General features: G+C 37.8%; 1 protein-coding gene and 1 non-coding gene across 4 annotated transcripts; one reads left to right on the plus strand and one right to left on the minus strand.

Annotated features, from left to right (window-relative positions):
• Positions 1–1,898: 1,898 nt before the first annotated feature.
• LOC102804482 (uncharacterized) lies at positions 1,899–24,908 on the minus strand. Of its 3 annotated transcripts, none has more exons than XM_085502111.1 (17): positions 24,037–24,908; positions 16,316–16,395; positions 12,975–13,077; positions 12,340–12,414; positions 12,013–12,101; positions 10,421–10,494; positions 9,592–9,662; positions 8,941–9,024; positions 8,328–8,479; positions 8,060–8,120; positions 7,760–7,835; positions 5,646–5,881; positions 5,336–5,429; positions 4,621–4,715; positions 3,844–3,918; positions 3,247–3,381; positions 1,899–2,747 (listed from the first exon to the last, which is right to left on the minus strand). In XM_085502111.1, exons 1-17 carry the CDS (start codon positions 24,532–24,534, stop codon positions 2,592–2,594), a joined length of 2,154 nt encoding a protein of 717 aa, XP_085358237.1. In that variant the 5' UTR covers positions 24,535–24,908; the 3' UTR covers positions 1,899–2,591. The 3 variants fall into 3 exon arrangements, with proteins under 3 accessions (XP_085358237.1, XP_085358238.1, XP_085358236.1); XM_085502112.1 differs by lacking the exon at positions 24,037–24,908 and adding an exon at positions 22,333–22,388; XM_085502110.1 differs by lacking the exon at positions 24,037–24,908 and adding an exon at positions 18,452–19,508.
• On the plus strand, positions 4,878–4,948 carry TRNAG-GCC (transfer RNA glycine (anticodon GCC)). The gene has a single exon. It is a non-coding gene; the product is annotated as a tRNA-Gly (tRNA).

A 24,908-nucleotide genomic window follows, 5' to 3' on the forward strand; every position in this document is an offset into this window, starting at 1 on the left:
CCCCCCCCCCCCATTTTCCCTACCCCAACAATCTGAAGCAAGTACAATATAACGCGGCATCACAGTGTTGGTGGTTCCGCATATTGACTCCATACTGTGATGCCATTACATTGAACAGTGGCATAAATGGGCACTAAAACACGTTTTGTAATTATTCTGCCATGCATTGGTGTCTATGTCGCCACATTTGACTACTTTCACCGCAGACCGTACTTTCTATCGAAGTGTCAACTGACATCAGCTTATCGGTGTGAGGGCGCATATCAAACCCCGACGCTATGCCTGCGAATATTCACAATATTCCACTATAAGTTGATCTCGAACGTCGTCAATAACTAAAAGCAGACGTTATGATCAGATTAAGTGACGTCACTGTTTGTTGCTTTGTTAATTTGAATCAAAATTGTCACTTAGTTACCAATTACCTTAACCCGGCACGTGATACTAATCACTCACAATCAGTTCTTTGACCAATTATTTCAAATTGAATCAAGATGTGACATCGAAGTGTAATACGTTACGTTTTGCAGTCAACGTGTTTTCTCAAACCGACATCAACGCCGCCCCCTCTCCTTATGTTGTAAAATATTTCTATTATTTTTAAAAATAACAATTGTCCTCATATCGCCAAAACCGATTCCGCCGTCGATATCCCGAGCACGGACGAATCATATTTAAGGTAGTTCGCGGGTAATAGAACGGATATTTTAATTCGATAGAACGGAAAAGTTGTAATTCGATATATTTACAGAAACGGCTTTCCCGGACGACTCCCAACAGCATATAAGCTTGTTTTATAATATTTCGACTAAATTGGGCGTTTATGCAAGTACTGTTTTAATTTGTTAAATTGACCAGCACAAATCCGTTTCATACAGCATGGAGAGTGGGATGGGAGAACTATTGATTCATTGATAGTGAATTTTTTATCCAATCCGTTTCATTTTAACGGTTAACTGGAAATATTATTTGTCAACAATGTCACACACGTAATTACAATTCATTGTATACGTAGTGGTCATACTCTTAGCGCAATGGTACATGTCACTTACTGCCACTTACGGCCAGTTATTCCCAACATCACTTTCAATTCTACATGATGTCCATAAAAATTTAGTATATCATCTGTCGGTCATGCTTTCGTTTCCGACTTGTTACGTGTCTGTGCGTCTTTGACAGAATGCGTGAAACTTAAAGCTTTACTGGTGTTTTAAAATATGAGTTGTTCTCAGTTTCACATTTTCTGGGCTATAAACCATTACCCGTCATGGTATACCTCGAAATTGGTCACATGGGGTATGTTGGTCACATGGTTTATGTTTGGCCAATCATAAATGCAGTCTCAACATGTTAATAAACTCTATACGCGGAATCTGTGCTAGAAATTAGTATAAAACTATTCTCTGACTAGATTCTAACGTTGCTATTTTAATGGTATTTTTCATATCACGCACACAATGATAAAGCATCTAATAATAAACCTGTCTATAAAAACTAAGATTTTAAAAATAATTCATAACAGCAAAACGTACCCTGCCAATCACTTAATGTATACTATATTCAGCTGTGTCATTTATAATATTTTATATCCACAAAAACAACGAATTTATGAGTTAAACTCGGGTCTAATTGATAAATTTCCAATCAAAATTTAGAAAAAATGTGAAATAATTATATGGGTTCAATTGGGTGGAAGATGACCTTTGACGGCAATGGTCAGAGATTAACGAAACAAGCCTTGCTTTGAGCCTGTAAGGACTGTAAGTGAGGTAATTGTTGTGGCATGGCGGTTACAGGTTTGAAGTGTTTTACCCTTATAATGTTTATATAGCATACTTTTATAATGTAATAAATATTTTCGCTGTCGCACATAAACCCATAAAAATCACGAACAATAGTGAAATATCCATATTTCTTGATTTAATAGTCAAAATTATATTCTTAATGGCGGCTGAATCAGTTTTCTACGAAAATATATTATAATATTTAGTTCTACTATTAATATTAAATATTTGCACTTAATGTTATGCACAATTGTAAGGCACACTGTGTAAAGTTCCCATGTCTGAATACAAAGTAATGAGTTCAATATAAGTGGAAATTCTGTAGCAACGTAAACATTGTCAATAACTTAAATCTCGAATATAATATACTTAAATGGTTTGCCGTGGTTCTCCGGGGATAATTCCAACGAGGCGACTCGAGACGGCTTGCATATATTCCAACAAGCTGAGTACTACTTGTCAGATTATTTACATATATTGCAGATGAAGTTCACAACTGTGTACAAAACATTCACCATGAGGGTTGAGACATTTCTTCAAAACGAACATAACATAACATAATATAACAAGAAATATATATATAATTTTGCGATAATAATGTGACACACCACGATAGCAATGCGGTGATGCAATTATATGGTATTTCAAGTTGATAAACGGCATATAAATATACAGCAAATTGCAAGTAATATTTTTTTAAATATTAATATGATAATAATACTTGTAGAGTTGTAGAATTGTAAATCTTTTCAGATTCCATGTACGTGAAAATAAGCATTGTCCACACAAGCTATTTTGTTGCTACTGTTACACCTTCTTACTCCTTTCTGTAATTAACTTATCAGGTTTGCTGGCGCCGACTGTTTTAATGGTGCTACTTAAAGTCTGGGTTTTGAATTCACCCCAATTCATATAATCCTGCAAACTATTCTGAAGTTCATCGTCTTGGGGGAAAGGTCGAACCTGCAAAATGAGATAGGAGTATACACGTTGGTATTTGAATTGATGGATTATTAATATGTGTACATGTATCTAGCCCATTAGTGAGTGAGTACGGGCGCTCTCTCTCGGCGAACTTTTGATTTCATACTATCAACATTCAAATACGTGTAAGCATTAATAATCGTCAGCGTGGCAATATTTGCGTTGGTCACGCTAAGCGTACGGAGGTGTGGTATCGTATCATAGATGTTAACACCCTCGAAGTTGAGGGGGATATCTCAAATGAAACAAACAATCCCAAATTAGGGTACTCTGCGTGAATATCGTATAGTGTAACCGGACACCTCCCAGTTTTAACATTAATAAAATAATACGAGTTAAAATAAACAAAACATAATCTACTACAAAATACTACTCCTTCAGCCAGTTTGGAGAGAAGAAAAGGGAAAGAGACTTCTTTTTTCGTTTAGGGAACATAGCGTGACAGCAACGTCATCACACGTGATTTGCGTTAACTCACTTCTCTCCTAAGTCTTCTGCGCATCTCTTCCGTGCAATGTTCAATGTAAAACTTCTTTCTAATCATGATGCATTCGGCGCCATTGCTAACTAGGCTGATGCTCGGCTGGTCAAAAAACACCAATGGAGCCAACCCCTGCAAACAACATAATTATATTATTCGACCACTGTTCAATTTACTGATACTAATACATGACATCATCTTTCGATATTGGGATGTATGTGGTGTAATTAGGTCTCTGGAAATCATCACAAACTTGTATTAAAAATCTGTAACCGTCATCTCATTATTCCGCATAACGCTGGGTATATACATTATCTTTGAAGGGATAATTTACTACCAACACTGATATTAATCAGAACACAAGTTAGGAGAAATCAGAGCGCATGGAAAACAATTTTCACAATACCTATTTGTTTGTGCTTTGTTTAGGAATACTACATAATATGAGGTTATTAAGAGGATACCCGAAAGTATGCACGAAGACAGTACAGCGGGGGTATCGACCGACTCGCGACACGCTATAACTTATGGCGTTATGAGAACAGATGTATAATAATCATAGTATAATAATTGTAGCAATGAAAAAATACGTACAAATATTCCACCTTTAGTCAATGTTTGTAGTACCACAAACACAGGATTCTTGTCAGCATCTGTGATTGCGTCAGGCTGTTGATTAGGATGTACGAAAATTGTAATGTTATCAAAATGGACTTCCGTTAACATGTGTAAGTCATAAGGTGTGAATTGGAAAATGTTAAACCAAATGACTTCACTGACATTTTGGACTGGGTTGGGTCGCCACAAAAATCAACTTTCGTTGATGTACTAGAACATAATTGTCGTAGAGCCAAGTTTGGACATACCTGGACAGTGAGAATGTGAGACATGAGTAGAATTGTGCAAAAAATGAACATGTAAATTTTAAACGCGACGAAGCGGGGCATACTCGGACCACCCAACGGAGCTAACTGGAATCCAAGCGCATATAGCACCATAACAACAGAGCACATTGAGTGCTAGACTAGCCCGGGCTACAAGCATGGTGAAGTTAAACATTGTGAACAAACATTGGAAAGGAGCTGAAATGAAGACTTCACCATTTGTGATCTGTGTTTGGTCAAATGTCAGTAATTTCTCGATGTGCTTGTGCTAGTTGCACTTCGAGTATCATGTGGATATATGCGGTTGTAAGAAACAGACAAATATTCTGTGCTTGACGGGAGAGGAAACTGTGTGAACAAACCTCCACGGAGAGGCCTCGAAATTTGGGTTGGTCGCAATCCTTCTATATACTATAGACTATAGAGGAACTGTGAGTTGGTAAACACAGAATTTATAGTAGTAGCAGTATTTGTCAACATGACTTACCCGCTTTGCGTTGTCTAAGTCTGATGCTAATGTTCTCTTTTGTTGAACGAAGTTGGATGGCAAGGGAGCAGCTTCTTCCTCGTCTTCGTCGTCGTCTAAATAAATAAATAAACAAATAAACGAATAATAACATTATTATGAACTTAAGAATGCTTCCTACTGTTCATTGCTGCTTGACCTGTATTTTGATAGCGATCCCTAAATGATTTACCAGACCCCCACGTCGTATTGGACTGAGCGAAGACAAAGAGCATAAGGCATCGGTGGTTCAGTGGTAGAATTCTCGCCTGCCACGCGGGAGGCCCGGGTTCGATTCCCGGCCGATGCAAGATATTTTACTCGACAATTATTTTAGTTATTTCTCTTTCATTCTCACTTTTGACACTTTTCTTACTGCCTTGTTTCTTAATATATCTTTTTATTATGCCTTCGTGGAGATATGAAAGAATAATTGTAGCGGTGCATTGTGGGACATCTGTACTAATATAAACAAAACATGTAAAACACTAGTACTGTGTTGCCAAATCACAGTCCCGTGTTAGAGGGACTGTGGCCATATTCAAATTTCCCCGCTGTAAATTTGGTTTAGCAGACCCCACCCAGATCACACCCACAATGTCGCCCTCGCTTTCACTATGGTATGACTTATATCGCGCTGAAACTCGTCGCTGATGGCGTCACTGTCAAACGTAACATTCGTCAGTTCTTTACTAACCTTTCCGTTTACCTTTGTCCTTTTTCTTCTTCACCTTCTTGTCATGAATGCTTTTCGTCTTTGTGTGCTGAGTTGTCGTTGACAGGTATACACCCTAGAAATATCAGGAAATAGCGGTTTTTAATTTCACAAAATAACAGCAACAATTGAGTCAGACATGGATTTAGAGATTAGCTCTAAAACGTGAAAATGCTCAATGTCAATAGAAAGAGAAGAGAGCCCTCAGCGCTACCATGAACACTTGTTTGCCGTTCATTATATTGCCCAATCGCACACAACATTGCAGTTCTACAAGGTACAGCAGACTCACCTTCGAGGTTGGCATTATTAACCTCCGTTTTCGTTTTAAACTATCTGGGTTGTTATGATAACCATTTCGAGCACGCGTACCGCTCTCGTTGCTTGACGTCTCCGTGTGTTTGTGAATGTCATCGTCAGAGTCACGTGGTGTCTCGTTTTCCCCGGCGATTACGTCGTCGTGATGGGACAACAACTTATTGATCCTCGTTAGGTTTCTAGGTGATCCGGCGAGTAAAGACAACACACCTACAAAATAAGATTACCGACATCGAATCGTATTATTAAACACATTGATACCATGGCAAATATGGCACATATTCGAAAATCTATTATTTCAAAACTATGCACTGGAACAAAATGGTCTTTGTGTTAACAATTAAATGTGCTTACGTAAACAGTAAATACATAGACGGTAAGGTACAGCAGTATGGTTTCAAAAAAACTAAAACTAAGACATACAAAATACAGCACGACTAGGAATGATAAAACTACAAAAGTAAGAAATAAACTCGCAAATTCTTTTGTCAATCGGAGTTTTAGGTTTTGTGTGTCTAACCATTTCAAATTTCGGAGACAGTTATAGCCGAGTATAAATTTACCTCATTATTATCATAAGTCACATGACCTGAAATGGTATCTTTTGTTTTTCCCGCGAAGGTAATTTTGGTTAATGCTGAATATCATGATGAAATCAAAATTACGAACAGATTCGCAAAAATGTAGCTTATAACCATTTAAATATTCAATTTATTGGAGATGTCGCCGAAAGGCAGTGTTTACAAGTTATGTGATCCATTAAGGGTTGTTGTACACCGTCACATAATTCATCTTTACAGAGCTCTCATTTGCGTCTGTTCTTATTTTGTCAGTTGTTTTGCGTCATGGATTATTTTGATTCTAAATTTCAGCTCTAGTTTAGTGTTTTGTTTTTGTCCGTACGTCCAGTGTTTATGAAGTGCTTTGCCGTTTTCGTAACTGGTTCACTATCATGCAAAGTTACACAAAAACTTCGAAACTTTCGTCAGAATAAATTTGCCAGTTCTATTTAAAATGGCTTATCCTGATTCTACATGCTTTACAAAAAAAAGTGTCACACAGAAGGACATATGATATTGTTAAACAACGCCGTTTTTACTAGTTGGCTGTTATGCCCTGAGCTGTCTGCACGGACGTGAAGATGTGAATGATATGTAAATTGCAGTCATGTGTCAATTTAGTTCACGCAGCATGACAGGGCACGGGCCCATGTTTAACCCATCGTTCAGTGTGTATTATCTGTATTGGCGCCGTATTTTGATAATTACATTGACAATATGTGATATTGCTGTCGTCCGCGGTGTAAAATTGGTGATGACGTAGAAACAAGTGGACAACATATATCACGAATGACCTTTTTGTTTGTACTGTTTGACTTTTTACTGATAAATACAAAGTAATTATGCTACCATGTGTACTTTCTGAACAGTTAGTTAATGGAAGAGATGACCACTAAGTCTAATACTATCATATTTTAATCATAACTGAATATAAAACCAATGGTAATGTTTACGCCATATCACTCTGGCTGCAAGCACCATCGTGACCTATGCACTCGGTTCCAGTCTCTTGCCGCTGCGATGCTGCGCCCTAATATTTCGCCGACAATGATTGACTGGCGGTACGCAACAATGTGAGCTGGTACAACCAGCAAGAGTCAGCAAGGCATGTTTCCAAAATAAAATTTACTCATCACAAAACAATGCTGATCTAAACTACTAATCTGTTTCTCAATGTAGAGCTTAGACTTTTCGTAGACGAATAGCAATCAGAGGCTCTACCTACATCAGATTTTAATCAGATTGTCTTACAAGCTACTGCAAATTACCAAATTATCGCGCCCTCTATCTACACTGCAATTCGTTGGTGTTAGTTGGTGTATGGTCATAATGTCGATATTGTTTTGATCGGCAATAAAACTAATGTTTGTTTATTTGTTTGCATGTTTGTTTGTTTTGAGAGATATACTATATTCTAAATGACGATCAAATATAAGGCCAAGTAAAGTTTTTATTTTTAAATACATTGATTGCACCTATAACGTAAAATAAGGTGAAATACGTGTAGAAACAAGTAAAAATAGGTTACCGTCATCGTCGGAATATATCCTCTTTCTAAGACACGGCTTCACTTTTTTTAGTTTCTTCAAGACGTACGCGCTCCCCTGAAATAAAATGCCAATTGTTTATTCGTTCCTGACGTTTTAATGACGTCATTTGTTTAAATATTACGATAATTTGTTCTATTGTGTTTGTCTCTTGATAAAACACTAACACTGGATGAGGCTCTTTGTTGTCATAATGAATGCAGGTTGTAGTGGAACCGATCACGAAAAAAATGAGTCACAGACAAAAACGTACCAAAAGTATGAAGGTCATATTTACTTACAGATTTCACAATGTAAATCCAATCTGAATAGTTACTGTCTTTTACAAGCACATCTCCTCGCCTGTGAGCAGAAAGATACGCTGATTATTTTAAGTGTAAGTGTTGGGAATCCCGACAAGTGTATGACCGCAAATGTGTGTGGGCGCCAACTCCGATATCAATTTATAATGCTTTTTAATACTTCAAAGGCGTCTTATTTATCGTTATTAATATATCCACAATATCTGGAATAATATCTTAATGCTAATAAATTTAAAATTGATCATACCTGAAAAAATTGAAAACGCACTCCGTTGGATGTGTTTCAAGAAGATGCAATGGCCAATCTTTCAAGAAATGTAAAGACGACAAGAATTCATGGTGATCTGGGTCATTAACGTTCTTTACCCCACCCTGGCACATGAAAATATCTTCAAAGTCCTGAAACATGAAGTAATTAAGAGTCAAATATACTAGTATTTGCGTATTATCACAACTTTAAAGCAGAGAAATACTGCATCGGCTGGGAATCAAACCTAAAACTCCCATCGATCCATGACAAATACCTTATACATTGTGTATCTGATATTTATATACTATTACATTGATAATATTTGAACTATTTTAATCTTATCTGGGGATATTGTGATATTAGAACTAGTTCAAAGCGGGGGAGTCGTCACCTGCGCATGCGTCAGATGGCCATAGCGTGTCATTGTTTACAAATAACCGTCTACCCATGAGCCTTTACGTTTTAGCGTGTGTTGTTATCGTCGCTTGGGACTCAATTCCCGCGCGTGCGCAGGTGACGACCCTCCCGCTTTAATATACCGAAATGATTTTATGAAAATCAAATTAAATTAAATTAAATTAAACCATTAGAAAACGTATATTAAACTTACTTCTGTTGATATTGCTAGAAGCTCTACACAGTCGCGTGATATGACGGTAGATGCACGTTTACTGTTGTTCAAAATGGCGAGTTCCTGAAAATATCGTAATATTCACAAATTATACATCTATTTTTAAATGACAATCAAAGCGAAGTGGACATTTCGGATTGATGTGTTTCAAAGAAAAGTGTCTAAGTGATTTTTGTCATTGAATACCGTCATTTCGTAAATAAAAATGTGTATTGGCAACGAACATCGCCCTCTAGTGACAGTGTTAAGTAAATACAAGGTAATACTTTATAAAAGTAGGCCAGCTATAATTACGATCAGTACTGTGTCAATCATGATGTGTTGGTCTTGTTACGTTTCATGTTAGAGTTGTCATGTCAACAAACCTTACGTTAAAGCCTTTTCAATCTTGAGTATAAACTTGGCCAAAAATCAAATCTGAAAGTTACAGCATTTGCCAAGTATACTGATCAAAGTTTATTTATTGTCATCTTTACAATAAATCCAATCATACACTACTGTTTAAATTTTGTCTAGTGTACACATCCCAACAGAAAGTTGATAGTAGAACCGCAGTAGTGCCAGATGTCAACGTAATACACCAAATTAAATGATAACATGATTTTGAATAATGATTCATATCAAACTCACACCAAAAGCTTCCCCTCTCTTTAGAAAGCATACTACTCTGCTATTTTCACCATCAGTCACCGTTACCATGACTGAAAGAAATAACAGATTAATTCATTTTGTTGAATTTAAGAATCTGGTACGATCATTTCTGTCTCTTGCCTACCATGCTCCCCTCACCCGTTACTACGTGACTCCCATTCACACCCTCTGACTCACGCTCACCATAGTCCTGATATCCGGTCACTTCTCCCATTCACAAACAGTCTTGTGCCTACCATCTTAAAACATTCCTATATAAACAAACACTAACTTGCTAAAACTCTCTCCCAAAAAATGTAGAGCAGTACTGCGCTTATTACGGCTGTAAAACAAATATTGTTTCTTGTTTAATAGACAGGTCAGACTAGTAATCTGAATAACGACTAACAATACACCTCATTTCGCGCCCTCAATTAACGAAGCCATTCTGTGACGTCATAAATTGACGTAGATGGGTAACATCAATGCCATACAGCTGAACGTGTGTTGTGTAGTCGTTTATTATTGACAATATAAGACGATTATCGACCTCTGATTTATTAAAGATTGAAATCACCGTGATTTTATTTTCACTCATTTTATGAGAATTCGAAAGTTTATTTTTTTAAATTGCGTCACGCATATATTTCTCAAAATGAAGACAATCAGACCTATTGCCAATAGGAAATTATGTCAACATGTTTCAAAAATGAAGAATATAAACATTTTGAAGGGAAAATTATGGCATTCAACTGGGTTCACTTAATTTTAATTTGTGATTTGCATAAACTATGGAGACAAAACAATCTCGGTATGGTGTAATTCTTACCTGTGCCAGAGAGGATGATATAAAACGCATGCGCAATATGTCCTTGTCGGACGATACATCTACCAGGCTCGAACCTACAAAACAACATGTAGTAAACGTAATCCCTGGTAACTAGTCAAATTAAATCAAAATTTCTGTCCAAATGATACAAATATCCACTATTTATAGTGAATGCATTTGTATATTTCTCTATTGATCGACACATTCAGCCAAATAGTAAAATGTACATTGTACGAATTTCCGAACCGAATTTTCAATCGTGTCGCGGGACACCCCTTACCAGTGGGATAGAATGATGGAGTCTATTTCTAAACGACGTCTTTATTGCATCGACCCCTACATATTTTCAATCAAAGTACGCAATCCAATTATGTTATATACAGACCACAGTCACTTGGGGGCTGAAAATCAATAAATACTAATTTTCAAAAAAAAATCATCCGCTATACCATAGACCCTCTAAAATTTAGAGGGTCTATGGCTATACGTATATAAATAAACAAGTTGTGAAACACGGCACCTAGTAAATCGACACCCTGTCGGTTTCAAATGTTGATTTCTTACCTTAAAATGCGAAACAAAAAGTGCAGAGGGGGTCAGGTGTTATGTTAATAACCATTGTTCATAATCGCTAACTAGGTTTTATTCAAAACTGCACAAATCGCGCGTTTTCTGGTGATATCCGACGATTTCATGATCGAAAATGGCCAGCAGCCAGAATCAAGGGGGATTCGCACAGAGTTGTGGGTAAATCAAGTCCGCATACTCATTTTCAGCCAATCAGGCGTGCCGTAACAGCGAGTATTTCTTTCATTTACCCAGAACTCTGTGCGAATCCCCCTTGATTCTGGCTGCTGGCCATTTTCGTTCATGAAATCGTCGGATATCATCAGAAAACGCGGGATTTGTGCAGTTTTGAATAAAACCAAGTTAGCGATTATGAACAATGGTTATTAACGTAACACCTGACTCCCTCTAAAATTTTTGTTTCGCATTTTAAGGTAAGAAATCGACATTTGAAACCGACAGGGTGTCGATTTACTAGGTGCAGTGTTTCACAACTTGTTTATTTATATACGTATAGCGGATGATTTTTTTTGAAAATTAGTATTTATTGATTTTCAGCCCCCAAGTGACTGTGATACAGACCTGTCTTCCGAATCGAATTTTCAATCGTGTCGCGGGATACCCCCTACCAGTGGGACAGAATGGTAGAGTCGATTTCTAAACGACGTCTTTATTGCATCGACCCCTACATATTTTCAACTAAAGTACACAATCCAATTATGTTTATAGACACTTTAATTGACTTATTAAAACACATTTACTGGTGTACGGATTTTAGTATGTGTAACCTGTAACGCGATTACGTGACGTACTAAGTGTTCCAGCCAAGAACATTGTTGTGATATAAAAAGGGTATTGACTAATTTATTATTTTTATAGTTTTACATTCAACTTATTTCTTGAAAGTGCTACAAATTGATTATATTAGCCGGGTAACACACACTGATATATAACTAATACGTCGTGTATTTATTGGTTAACATCACTTGAGTACATACTGAAATTTAGGTTTTGGTGGTACTCACGTTTCCAGCCAGCCAACTTTACATAGTTTTTGTTGCATACGCACTGGGTACTCCGCGAACGACTCGATATTCCGAAGACCGATTTGAGCCTGTGAAAGGAGATATAAACGATACTAGTAATTTGTATACAATCAGAGTTTCCTCGTTAAAAAAATGAAACCCAATGTCATCCATTCTCTAGTGCGTGTAATTATGAGGTTGTTGTTCTCAATGTGTTTTTGTTGTCTGTTGTTTGTTTGTTTCCGAATTACTCTGAAATTGTGTTTATTAGAACGAATATATATATAAATGACTCCATTGTACTTCTATGTAACGAGGAGCACTTACGTATTTTAACTGATAGTCTGTTCTTTGTGACCTATCAGAGGTTAGTATTCGTTTGGCTTCTTCTGAAAGTCTTTGCTGCGATAAAGTGTAAACAAACACGCAGTTATATTACCGTCCGACATACCAATAAAATTTACAAGGTAGGAGTGGAAGTCAATTATTTTTATCCAGTCTCGCCTGTAAGCAAACACTCGACAGTCTCAAACGATCACTACCTTTCCGGTTAATGTCATTAAATACAAACAATAGTTGTATTTCATTACGGGTTCAGAGGCGATCTCAAAAACATGAAAAGGTGAAATAAACACGTAGGGGTTTCAGAGATAATAATAATAATAATATTAAATACAGAAAGTTGCTGAGAAAAGCGTTATCAATTTAGACTTTCTACATGTTGTTGTTAATGATTTAGTACGTTTTGTGTGTATGGTTATCGTTTTGTGCCATCCTTCCTTTCAGCCTCAGGTCTTTGGGTAAGACACGGCATTAGGACTGTAAAACAACAGATCAAAAGGACATACTAGAAAACAATAATAATAATGTTTGTGTCTTTAATTTAATGTAATATGTTTTTAGCGTGGTTGTACCAATTTATGAATGTCGAAAGCAATAGCAGCCGTCACGCCATATCTCACCTGTCTATTGGCCTTGAAGTAGGATGGATTGAACGCCAATCCACCAAAAGTATCGTTTGTATTCTCAATATTGCCGAATGGATCTTTCATCTCCCGTTTCGTTCTGAAAAGTAAATGAAAAGACGATGTCGTACGAAGTTGGACGTACTTTTTGGTGTATAGAAGGCGTGTTACAATACAATACAATACACTGCATTCTCTCAGGGTTCGATCACACATTCAAATATACGAGCGTATATCTAATTCAAAACCATTATTTGGGTGCCAAGGTATGATAGTTTTTGGAGCGAATGTATTTTCTGTATCGCCGCGTTGTTTTCGTCTAGCTACATAATTCTACTGAGTTCGAATAAACACCGAATTTTTGTGATTAACAAACTACAAATATGTATTATACTGCTACATTGTATCTGTTAACATTTATATAAAGATTACAAATGAGACATAATCTGTGTTAGATTCGTATCCTGGCAATTAAGTTGACAATTGCACATTAGTGTTCATACATTAATACATGTATATTATTATACGAAGAGTTCCGCCGCGTGATACGAATTATGCGACAATTTGTTCTCCGCCGCTTGAAGTTGCCTGTGGGTGAATGAGGGTTAACGTTCTCGCACAAAAATATCGCGTGAGATTGAAACTAAAATATTTATAAGGTTTAGACAACATTTGGTAGCGTGTGTGTTAGTCCAAAAATCACGGTCACGACTTTTGTTTTGTAATTCATATCAAACTGTAAGCACATTCGTTGTCAGTGTAATCTATTCATTACGAGAATACCCAATAAATTACTAATATAACATATTGACAAAGTACTAGTAGTGAGAAAAATGAAACGTATCCCCTTCCCTAAAGCAAATATTATTTCATTGAGGCTGTGTAAGAAACAATATCATGGGCCAATAAGGGCGACATGCTGGGAAAATTACTCATCTATGCAAAAGAAGTGACTACCGCACTACACTATTCAATCAGAATGAAGTACTGGTATGTTTATTGTCGTTGTATTATATTAAAAGCAGCCACTACACAAAGTTGTCACTCGAGTCGTGAACTACAGTCACTGCCACCAGCACACCAACAACAATAACCGACTCATCGCATTTTTACTCGAGGTTAATTATTCCCTATTTGTATGTGTAGTGCCATAGCTATTTCATTGTTCGCGGTGTTTTCACTGTTTGTTCGATCTAAACATGTCATAGTGAGACGTTCTGTCAGTTAAAAAATCGCATACAACTATTCGCCGAGGGATGGGTGTATGTCAACGTCCCTATTTTGTCATGGACTTCTCTATCAATCGCGGCACTTGAAGCGCCCGTTATCCTAAGTGGCATAACAACGGCATGGACGAGTCAACTAACATGAATAGCAAAGTGGGCACGGTATTTTAGAAATAGATCGACCTTTATACGATGCAATCGCACTCGATAACCGGTAGTTGAGCGAGTATTGTACAATTATGCTTTGTATTTTAATAACATTTATTCAGAGAAACGTAAACAATAATAATGACACTCGGTTCCCGTCTTTTGTGTCGGTGAACATATCATCATAACATGTAATTCAAAGTCACAGCAAAAAAAATTTTTTTTTTTGTTTAGGTGCCCCATCGTTCGAAATTCTAACAACACACACAAATCAATCGAGTGTAAACAACATGGAGACTAAAGCGACAGAGTGTGCGTTGAATGCGCTGATATGGTGGGCTAGTGAATACAACTTTCTTTGAACACGGGCTAAGTAATGTGCTTTGTTCACGGGCGAGGTACGCGAGATTTTACTCCGGACTCGAAAAACATTGACTGATGCTAATCACCACTACAATATTGCAAACGCCAGAATCCTTTATATAGAATATGTAATAAAGCATTGAACAGGTACTTATACAAATCATACTAACGATGAGGTGTTGACTTTTATACCCAGTGGGGTTGTAGTGTCAGATCGGTTAATTATTTGGAGTCGCAGTATGGACGTCAGGTCAACGCTAGCGTAAAGGAGTGACATCTGTCAAAATAGTAAAATATTGAGTTGACTTTGGGACTATATCTTAAATAATGAACACATATGCAATAATTCATGGCACTGTCATGTTCACGTCAGCCTAATGTGCCGTTGCTGGACGCCAATTGTGGAAAAAAAACTTGAACTAAGCTATTGCAGTGGTCGGTGTTATGGTTTGTCTGGCTAAGTTTTATTTTTTAGTGTGAATGAAGAAAACAAATTGACGATCTATAAAAATGTAACGTCTTTTAAAGACTTCACATTAAAGATAATCACTGACTGAAATGTACTCAATATAGTCGTGACGATCTATGCTGAAGTTGACCGAAGGTTACTTGTCCGTTGCCAACCATCAAGCGTTTCGTTTAACGTCAATATCCGCTTTACAATGATGTGTGTATGTGTGTGTGTATGTAGGCGTGATGGTCTACTAGTAGCCCTCCTGTCGTTATGGCTTGCTAAGGCCACATTGTGGAGATATATCGATTCATTACACCGCATCCACGGCAAATTACGCTACCTAAGTGTGTCTGTTTAAACCGTTGTTGCGAAAATGACATTGACCTATATAATGTTTGTTGAATGAGTTCCAAATACGGGTAAACTCCCGGCTTTAAACGCTATTATAGATAATCTCACGGATTAGGCTTTGTTATAGTAACGGTATCCGCTGGCTCAGACAAAACAAAACAATTTGTACAAAATGTAACGATTTCTTGAAAGTATTATCTTAGTATATTTACAATGGTGTGACCGAGATAAATTGACATAGTGGTTCTAAAATTATGAATATGATGTTAAGTCCGGGATATGTCGATATTTAATCACGTGACGAATTGATATCTAATCACTGCTAGTGACATCACATAAAATCTAAGTTTGTATTCAGATTATACTTTTTTCTGTCCATACTTCAAATACAGATGTCGGTGGTATACATGTAGCGAGTAAAGAAATACTAGTAAATTGCCAATCCAGCTTATGAAAACACCAGGTCGAGCACTCAACAGGTGCATATGAATACGCACGTTTCCATGGCAACGAATGATCACAACAATTTCATATCGTGTGACATTCAGTGAATGTTAACATATTTGTTGTATTCGAACAAGTTTGTGCGCCTCGACTATTCTTATTTTGAGTTTATTTTCTGTTTGAAATCTATCCGTCATCATGATGAGTGTAAGTGTTTTTTTCATAGTATCCAGACAGTTATTACCCCGTATGTTGAATTGCCGGACTCCACCCGCGGCACATTACTGTGTAGGGTTTAAAAGTTTAATAATAAAACTCAAGGCGATGTGACAGCCATTCAGTACTTTACTCACCGTTTGTTTCCCCTTTTTGCCAACAGGACACAAACAAAGACAATATTGGCGGCGCGCCGAAATCGATCAATCAAAGACATCTGAAAAGAAGGGATAATGATGAGTTTAATCTCGATAATTACACTTAAGTAGACAGAAAGACTTTATAATTAAAAGTGTGATATACATTGGGCATAAGACACACTGATGTAATTAATCTCAGGTGGGACAAACTCCGACACGATGTCACGGCTGGGCTATGTCTATTTCTACAAGTATTTATGCCCCGGGCATAGGTAGTTGTTATTGTGTATGCGGACAAACTCAATTATCATAATATTGGGAACTATATAGGAAAAGAAACAACTTTAATCAATCAACACAACACCCAGCGGGCTATTCACCTGTTGTAAGCACTATTTATAGTGTACATATACTGAGGTAGAAATGATGGTTTAATTCCAAATTAGGCTTCTGGCTAAAAGACGAACGGAGTAGTGCCTTCAAAGTTGCTTCAACAGTAGTGAATTACTGACAAACTCTCTTTACAAAAAAGAATAAAGAATGGAATCTGACAAATATAGGCGCTGTGTTTTCTTATTACTTTGTAGATTCTATAATCGAATTCCATAGCCTGAAAATAAAGGCACGTACACTTCGTGTTATTACCATGCACCCGCTACGCTGCCGTTTTAACCTTATTCCCAATCGCTGGTATTGGATCGTACTATTTTCAAAATTAAAATAATTATCGACATGCACTCTGACTGTTTTAAAAAACTCTTGGTTATTTGCCGGTATTGAAACAACTTTTAAATTAAATATAAAATAATTATTCAACCTTGGAATATTTCACTGACAAATAGAGAAAACGACTCTAGTTTGTACGCGTTCAGCTTGAAAGAGCCCGACAATTCCGACAAGTGAGTAAGTCCATTAATTATAAATGTGGTGGTATTGATTATCGAAAGTGCCATTGTTACCGATCACCTCGCCTTAAATGAAAACGCTTTATTGTAATACTTAATTATATTATTCCAATTTCCCTATTAAACACAAATATGTAACAATAACTTTGTTTCTGTGAATCATTAGGGGCAAAACGATTTTACACCAAAATGGAAAAATAGCCTTGTTTATTTTTCGTCAGCACGCACATCGCCTGCCAGTGCGTTTCGGTACCACTAATAGCCAGGCGACGATGCAGCGGTTTTTATATAGCGATAACAATTTGATTTAATTGCAGTACAGTATGGGCATGGGCCCACTGCCAGAAAACCTGACACTTTGCGCGCGATAGAATGGGAAAATTTAGTTGTCAGTATAAGTTTTACTAACAGACGTTCCGTGCGCGTGTATGTGCGGAATTTAGTAAGAAACACGTTTAAATGTCTCCTATTCACAACATTATTCTTATAGGAATAATTATGCAGTTCATTTAGACTGAACTTCCGTTTCGTCACTTATTTTGAGTTTCGGAAATTACGAGATTGAACTGTTAAACATACAAATTATTTTTGGCTTAAGAATTCATTTCTACTGCCGTGCGCGGGAATCCCGTGTTCACCTTTATTGCATTCACATATATCTCGCTTATTGTGTATCTGAACTATTTATAGAACATCCTTATCTTACAGGCGGCCATCTTAGAAATGGAATTAAAAATGAACAAAATATACATATTTTAAATATCAAAAGAAGCCGAAGAGATTCCTGATATGAATGTATTCATAGTTTACGTTTTTATGTGTAAGTGATTACATCGAAACAGCTGATTGGTTGATAGGCATGAATTTAATAATTTTTTTATAGATTTCATCAGGTATAAAGAATGAATACAATCACCACTACGGTCATTTGCGTTGATATCAAGTTAACAAACAAACAAACATCCTGAGTATATAAGTATACGTGTATGGTTTGTTAATATCGTTCACGTTATTCAGATGCTGGGAATATATGCTATCCATATATGGCAAAACTATCATAGGTATATTCTACGGTAAAACAAGTTTGGGAAACGGCTATGTGCCAATTATATGTTTGTTGATGCTTTCAAACGCGCCGCTTTAAATTCATGCAAATCGAAATATCAAGTTGAAAGACCCAATTTTCAACATATAACAGGTGTATGTTATAACATTGACTATGACCAACCTCCGACACTTGGATTGCAGTATCTGGCACTGTTTTATCTTGCGGTGTATTTGGTTGCTGTGTCGTATCGGGGTTTAGCCGTATTCTGCGGCGTCGACGCAAGTACTGCAACGACGGCAGATCAAGTCCAATGGCAGATCCCCTACGACGGCCCGGGTCAATACCTTTATCCAGTGATAGATTGTTCGGCGTGTTAGGTGTTGTTGTTGTTAGTCGGTAGAAAGTGGCTGACCGTCCATCAGTCATTCCCAGTCGTGTTATACTCCCTCTTCTTGGTTCCTGTGAGAGGGGACGGATGGAACTCCTCCGTAGCGGTGATGGGTGAGCAGTACCGCCACGGTCGCTTAGTGAGTCCGATTTCATAGACTCGTCCGATTTTGCTGAACAGATGCTGCCTCTTGCTCCGCGGTCCTGTCGCCCCGGAGATAGCAAGTTACGAGCCTCCCTCGGCACCTTAATGTCTGGAACTATATTGTTCAACATACCGTTGGTTTTAAATTGTGAGCCACATACGTATGCCGGATCAATGTCAACCACGGTTTCTGATTCCACACCGACGAACGATAATGCTGAATGCCTAGGAGGATTAGCTGCCCAAGCTACCGTTGAAATTGGGACGGCACCGCTTGTACCTGGACGGCACGGACGAGCGCTGGAGTCTTGTCTTTCTTTGGTAGTAGCAGGCGTTAAAGCAAAATTAAAATTCGGAGTCAGCGCACGACGAAGGGTAGACTTGCGCTCTGCGGGGAAATATCCCAGGGCGGGCATGACCGCTGTTAGTATGTTGACAAACGTCCTGTATTAAAGTAGTCTACTCAGAATGGTGAGACACCGACCTAACAAAAGGTAACAAACTTCACTGCAATGTACATTACATATCTAAACTATGCAACATTTCTAGATTGGTAACCATGGGATACGAACAGCGTAACGTTACCTCCCTCTGGGTGGCATCCTTACTGATAGTGAGACAAGACGAGCCCCAGCGATGAAGTCGATATATGACCGTCACACTCAGCTGCGTCCGTACACCCAACTTTTATACGGTCACTTATATTATCATTACCTTTCAGTAAGTTTGACGTCGGTCACCCCATTTCATGATGGGGGTGTGTAGGTCCGACTTCAGCGAATGTGTGCGTTGAACAAGATTCAATGTCGCGACGTACTCAACAGTAAGGATTTTTGTTATTTAGAAGGACAAAACTAAATTCACGCATGGATGATTTATGTATTGGATCCCAGTAAACCCTCATTCGTGGACCCCCAACTTCCCACTTGAAAAATAGCCTGCGCAGGGAAGTAAATATTTCTCTAACGGTGCTAGAATGTAAATGGGAACACAACGAAAGAAATAAACACAGTTAAATAACAAGGATTTGTATTGATAAGTTGGAATAAAGACAGTATACACCATGCTTTTAAGTTTCACATATTGTTTAAAACTCGCCTTGATGTCGATGTTTGTCTAACCACCGAGGGTGTTTGTACATTAAACGCTTGTAATCATTCGTGATTGTGTCAAGGTGTTGTCATGGGAAACCATGGGTTAACATGATTCGATAATTTGTATTTGTTCCTAAAAGTCATGGACGGAGGGCTGGGTCTTAGACCTGTGGCACTTAGACAAAGGAGCGGACTAAGAATTAACGAGTCTCTGTTTCATAATTGAAGCCCACTTTGAGCCACGCCCACTTCAAGTGTGTAGGTGAGCGCCGTTTGATCTGAAATGTTGTTCGCCTTTTTACTTGTATCGTAGCAATGTACATCGAGAAAAGAAGAATAATAAACAGTAATCAGGTAAACGTAAATGAAATTGGACCGTATGTCTTCGTAGATAAATATTTATTTCCCGAGCTAAACTTTAAATTAGGTCCCCAAACATTTTCATGGCTCATTCTCGTGAAATTCCATATCTTCGCCATTTATAAAGGTTTGCACAAGCATAACATAATCGCTGTTTAGTAGATTGTCAAAACGTAAATATATATACCGCTATGCTCGTTCACACACCTTTGGGTAGTCAGGAGGCGAGACCGACATCACATTAACGTCGTGAAATCTGAACTCAGGATACGTCTAATATCTCCCGACTTGTCCACTCCATGTGAAATGATTACAATGACAGTAAACTATAGTAGATGCATATTTTGTGAATATATAATAGTTTTGTTTTATTTCTTGCACACCGGTGTCCAACATGTGTCAAGAATATCGGTCACTGATAGCCTAGTGGTTGTCGCATCAGACTCATGATCGGTAGACCCAAGTTCAAATCCTACCTTAGGCTGAACATCAAAAGGGTCGACCCCCAACCTGGATGAGTGTGCCACAGACTCAATGGGAAGGCCGATACCACTGGCCAAGATCCATTCACTAATGAATGCAACTTTGAGGAAACCTTGGTAAATGTATACAGGTGCTTGTGTTCGACCGAGCCTGATTGACGCCAGGATAGCACATTAAAATTGCCATTTGATAGAGATGGCCACACAGCCCTGTGAGGAAAGACAACAGTAACATTCAATGTCCGGAACTGTCGCCTGGCACAAAAATGACATAATGTCAGTGTGGTTTCAACACCAATTCGCTTTGCTTTCTATGCAATAATTGAAAATGTTCACTTCATTTATCGGTGACTATAGCTGTATTTAACAAATAAACAAAGTGAATGAAAAGATAGGTTGTAGCGAGGATTGTATGAATACAGGTATTGTCGAAATGAAGTGTGACCGTGAAGAAAGTTCAATTGAAGTGCAAAACCATATAGTTCCAGACATTAGCACGAAACTTTGACTTAATGGATTCTCTCATATTTCATCATGAATAATAAAAAATAGTATACAATGATGTTTTATAAATATCTTTAATGTGTGGCGATAAGGGTTGGTGGAGACGAGTTTTTGACCAACGGTTTTCACATTAAATAATAAAACCAACCAAAATGTATGAGATGCCATATATTTCAAGTGCCAGACTTAATACCTAAATATGGTTTTAGTTATATACTGACTTGGGACTGATATAATCACAGTTGAACATGATATTGTGGACAACTGCCCTACCAAGTCGTGTTGTGCCTGTCTGTAACCTCCCCCAACCAACCAACAATACACACACAGGCTACTTATTAAAGAAACAGCCTGAGTTCCTGAGTTCATCCAGATATTTTCATGTAGTCATTACACTAGTTTAGTCACACACCTTCTGAAACGAATACCTATATTAGATGGGCGTTACAGGTAAACACATGACCTAACTAACAAGTCCCTTCGTTCCATCTTCGCTGTGTCTGTACTTAACCATAAAGTTCGTGTTTTGAAGAATAATGCACATAAACGCACAGACACACAGCACATTTGTATACCTGTTGAATGTCAGCATGGAAAATACTTACAGGCAAAAGAACTACGTAATAGTCTTGAGACATATATATATATACTTCTAACGAGTTTAACGAAATAGAAGAATTCAGAAATTATTGGTCATTGCTCAATAGAGTCTGCACATTGGGTACACAATCTTCACCAGTCCATGCCGCTTAGTCTCCATGACAGCGCGAAGAAATGTAATAAGTTGTCAAGGAACAGATGCCAGTCATGTTATATATCAATGCACTTCAAAAGCCACTCAGGGACGCGAAGACGACAATAAGCCTACCACATTTCTAGAAACTTGTACATTTGTCCTTCAATACATTACTCTGCGCATTTAGTGTGTCATGTCCTTTACATGTGCTAAAACAAAATGTGCTCTTCGAGTTTGTCGGGTGGTGGGTATCATGAACATAACTCCAAACATCCAAAACTCGTCATCACTTCGTTGGAAACTATACATTGTAGTTTAAATGTACATCGAGTTTGCTAAATTGTGAAACTTACCTTTCCTTTCTCAGAATATGCAACCTTACGTCACATTTAATGTCAGTTGGGGTGCTGTTTCCGAAATAGCTGGTACGCGCTGTGTTAGGTTCTTGCAAGACTGACAGGGCATACCGGTAATCCGCTAATCTTAACAAACTACCCAACTACAGGTCAGTTTTTTTTTTACCTCTTAATAATAAATGAGTTAGTGACAGTTCAATAAATGAACCCAAGCATTCTGTATATAAATATGGCGTAAACACAGCAGCAATGCGCTTTGGGAAAGTTTTTATTACGCCCTCACCGTTTTTGTTGAAACAGTTATTAATCTCATGGTGGCGCACGTCGGTCAAAGTCAACAAAGCCAGAACACGTACTTGGTGTACGTTTAATTTTCAACACACTGTTTCACTATAACTACGAGCTGAAAAACAAAAAAATAATATTCTTCATATTTGAAAGAGCCGTGTATTACTTTACCCAAATAGAGTCGCAAAACAGGGTAAAATAATAAACCCGTAGAAAGCGCACACATTATGCAGGGCGCCTTAACTCGCAAGGATACAAGTTCAAGTGTCGGGTTTGTCCTTTGCTTCTGATATGACACGCATTTGTGTCAATCAAACCACTTGAATCAGAGTTTTGATCATGGATAATAAAAATTATAATAGGGCGTGAGGCGATGAGCAAACAGCTATAACACAGGTCAACACAGAACCTGCATCCGTTGGCAAATTCCGAATTAATCGTCACGGTGTGATTCATTTTCTTACCCCATCCTGAGGCACATAAAAGGTTACCGTCGTCATTATATATACAGATATTAATTTAATAATTATTTAATTTTATAATAAAATGTCACCATGGTTACAAAAATGTTACACGATATATTTTAATTACGTCACACATGAGTAATTTTACATGTATAATAATATAACGGACTCTTTGGAATGATAAAACGTGACCCACTGAAGTATTAATGAAGGCACCTATGGGACCATGTTTATTAAATGGGGTTACTGTGATGATATGAACATACTAGTAGCATGTTTAAAACGAATAAACTATTATGCTTGTTATATTAGACATTTTATTTATCGTTGATAATTGGGTAGCAATTAAAACAAATATTGTGCACATTTGTAATTAAAACAAATATTGTGCACATTTATAATTATTTTCCTCGTTCAAAACGATATTTTAGGAATGATTTTCGAGACCAAAACACGCATATTAATTGAATGTTGTTCTAATTACCATTGCCGAATAACATGGACACTATAATATGTCACGGTCTGTACTGAATAACATACTAAGTAGTAACAAATACTCCTTGGACAAACATACCGGATAAAAACCATGGCTGTTGCCATCGCGTCCAAATGTCCAGAGAAAACGACCACTTACATATCTCTCGAATATCATTGTATTCAGTCACTTGTGTCAATATTGTCGACGTTCGGCAAACACTTGAAATACGGTATCGAATGTCTTGGTGCGAAAAAAATTGAGGGTATACAGCCGACAAGCAATTAAAGATGACTTGCTAAATACAGGATGGCGTACATTTGGAATTCCCCGTGGTTTTTTACAACATATATGTATAAATTAATGAGAGGTATATACATTAATCACCTGGTATTTATGATACTAATATAGCAAGATAATACTTGGTTCTTGCATACTACGTTCAATATTATAGAACAGAACCGTTTCCCATACCTGGTAACTGCCCGGCGGCTGTCTCAGAAAATACGATCTCGTGATCACCCCAAGTGTATTGACTTCCTTTCCTACATCCCTAAAACTTCTCCGTCGCTTCAGTATTTCTCTTGCGATTACAGACGACTCGACCGAGAACCTCCGCTCTTTTGGCTGCACGTCGTCCGCAAGGGAGTTCCGTGACACCAACGGTGGCAGTAAGCTCTTTGCTCTTCTCCTTCGATTTCCTACTCTCCTCTTGGAAGTATCGGTATGCTCGCTAACCTTATGTTTTTCTTCAATGGCTGGCAAGTGTACCTTTTGAGTGATGTCTTGTTTGCGTTCGTTGAGCAAGTGCTCTGGATCAGATGAAACTTTCCTTCCATTAACGGTCGAAGTATTTATATACAATGTAAAACCCGAACTTCGTCTCCGTACAACTCCCCTTGTGGTTTTCTCCAGCTGCGGCAATGCTCCATGAGTCATTAAATGTTCCTTGTGGGTTTGTATACTGTACATGTCTACACTCGGTTATAACAACATAATGTATGGACGCGTCGGCCTGGAAGAAATTCTGTTTTAAATCGCGGTGCGGCCAACTTCACAGAATTATGCTCAATAAACACTGCTAAACGATGGTGTACACCTATTGGTATTTACCGAACACATACAATTTCGAGTATCCAAAGCTGATAATGGTGGAGGTGTTTTCTTGACTAAAGCCGCGGAGTTCGGCATAACTTGTGAATATGACGTCACTGCTATGTACTTGCTGTTCACCATCTACTGCGTGATGTCACACACCGTGCACGTGGTCGCTGTTGTGGACACAGAGAAATGAATTGTTTCAGATTGAAGCAAAACATGTGCTCGGTATCGACAAACCTTGAGAA

The sequence above is a fragment of the Saccoglossus kowalevskii genome, chromosome 8 (assembly GCF_978046115.1).
Source record: "Saccoglossus kowalevskii chromosome 8, keSacKowa6.1, whole genome shotgun sequence".
Classification (NCBI taxonomy): Eukaryota; Metazoa; Hemichordata; class Enteropneusta; family Harrimaniidae; genus Saccoglossus; species Saccoglossus kowalevskii.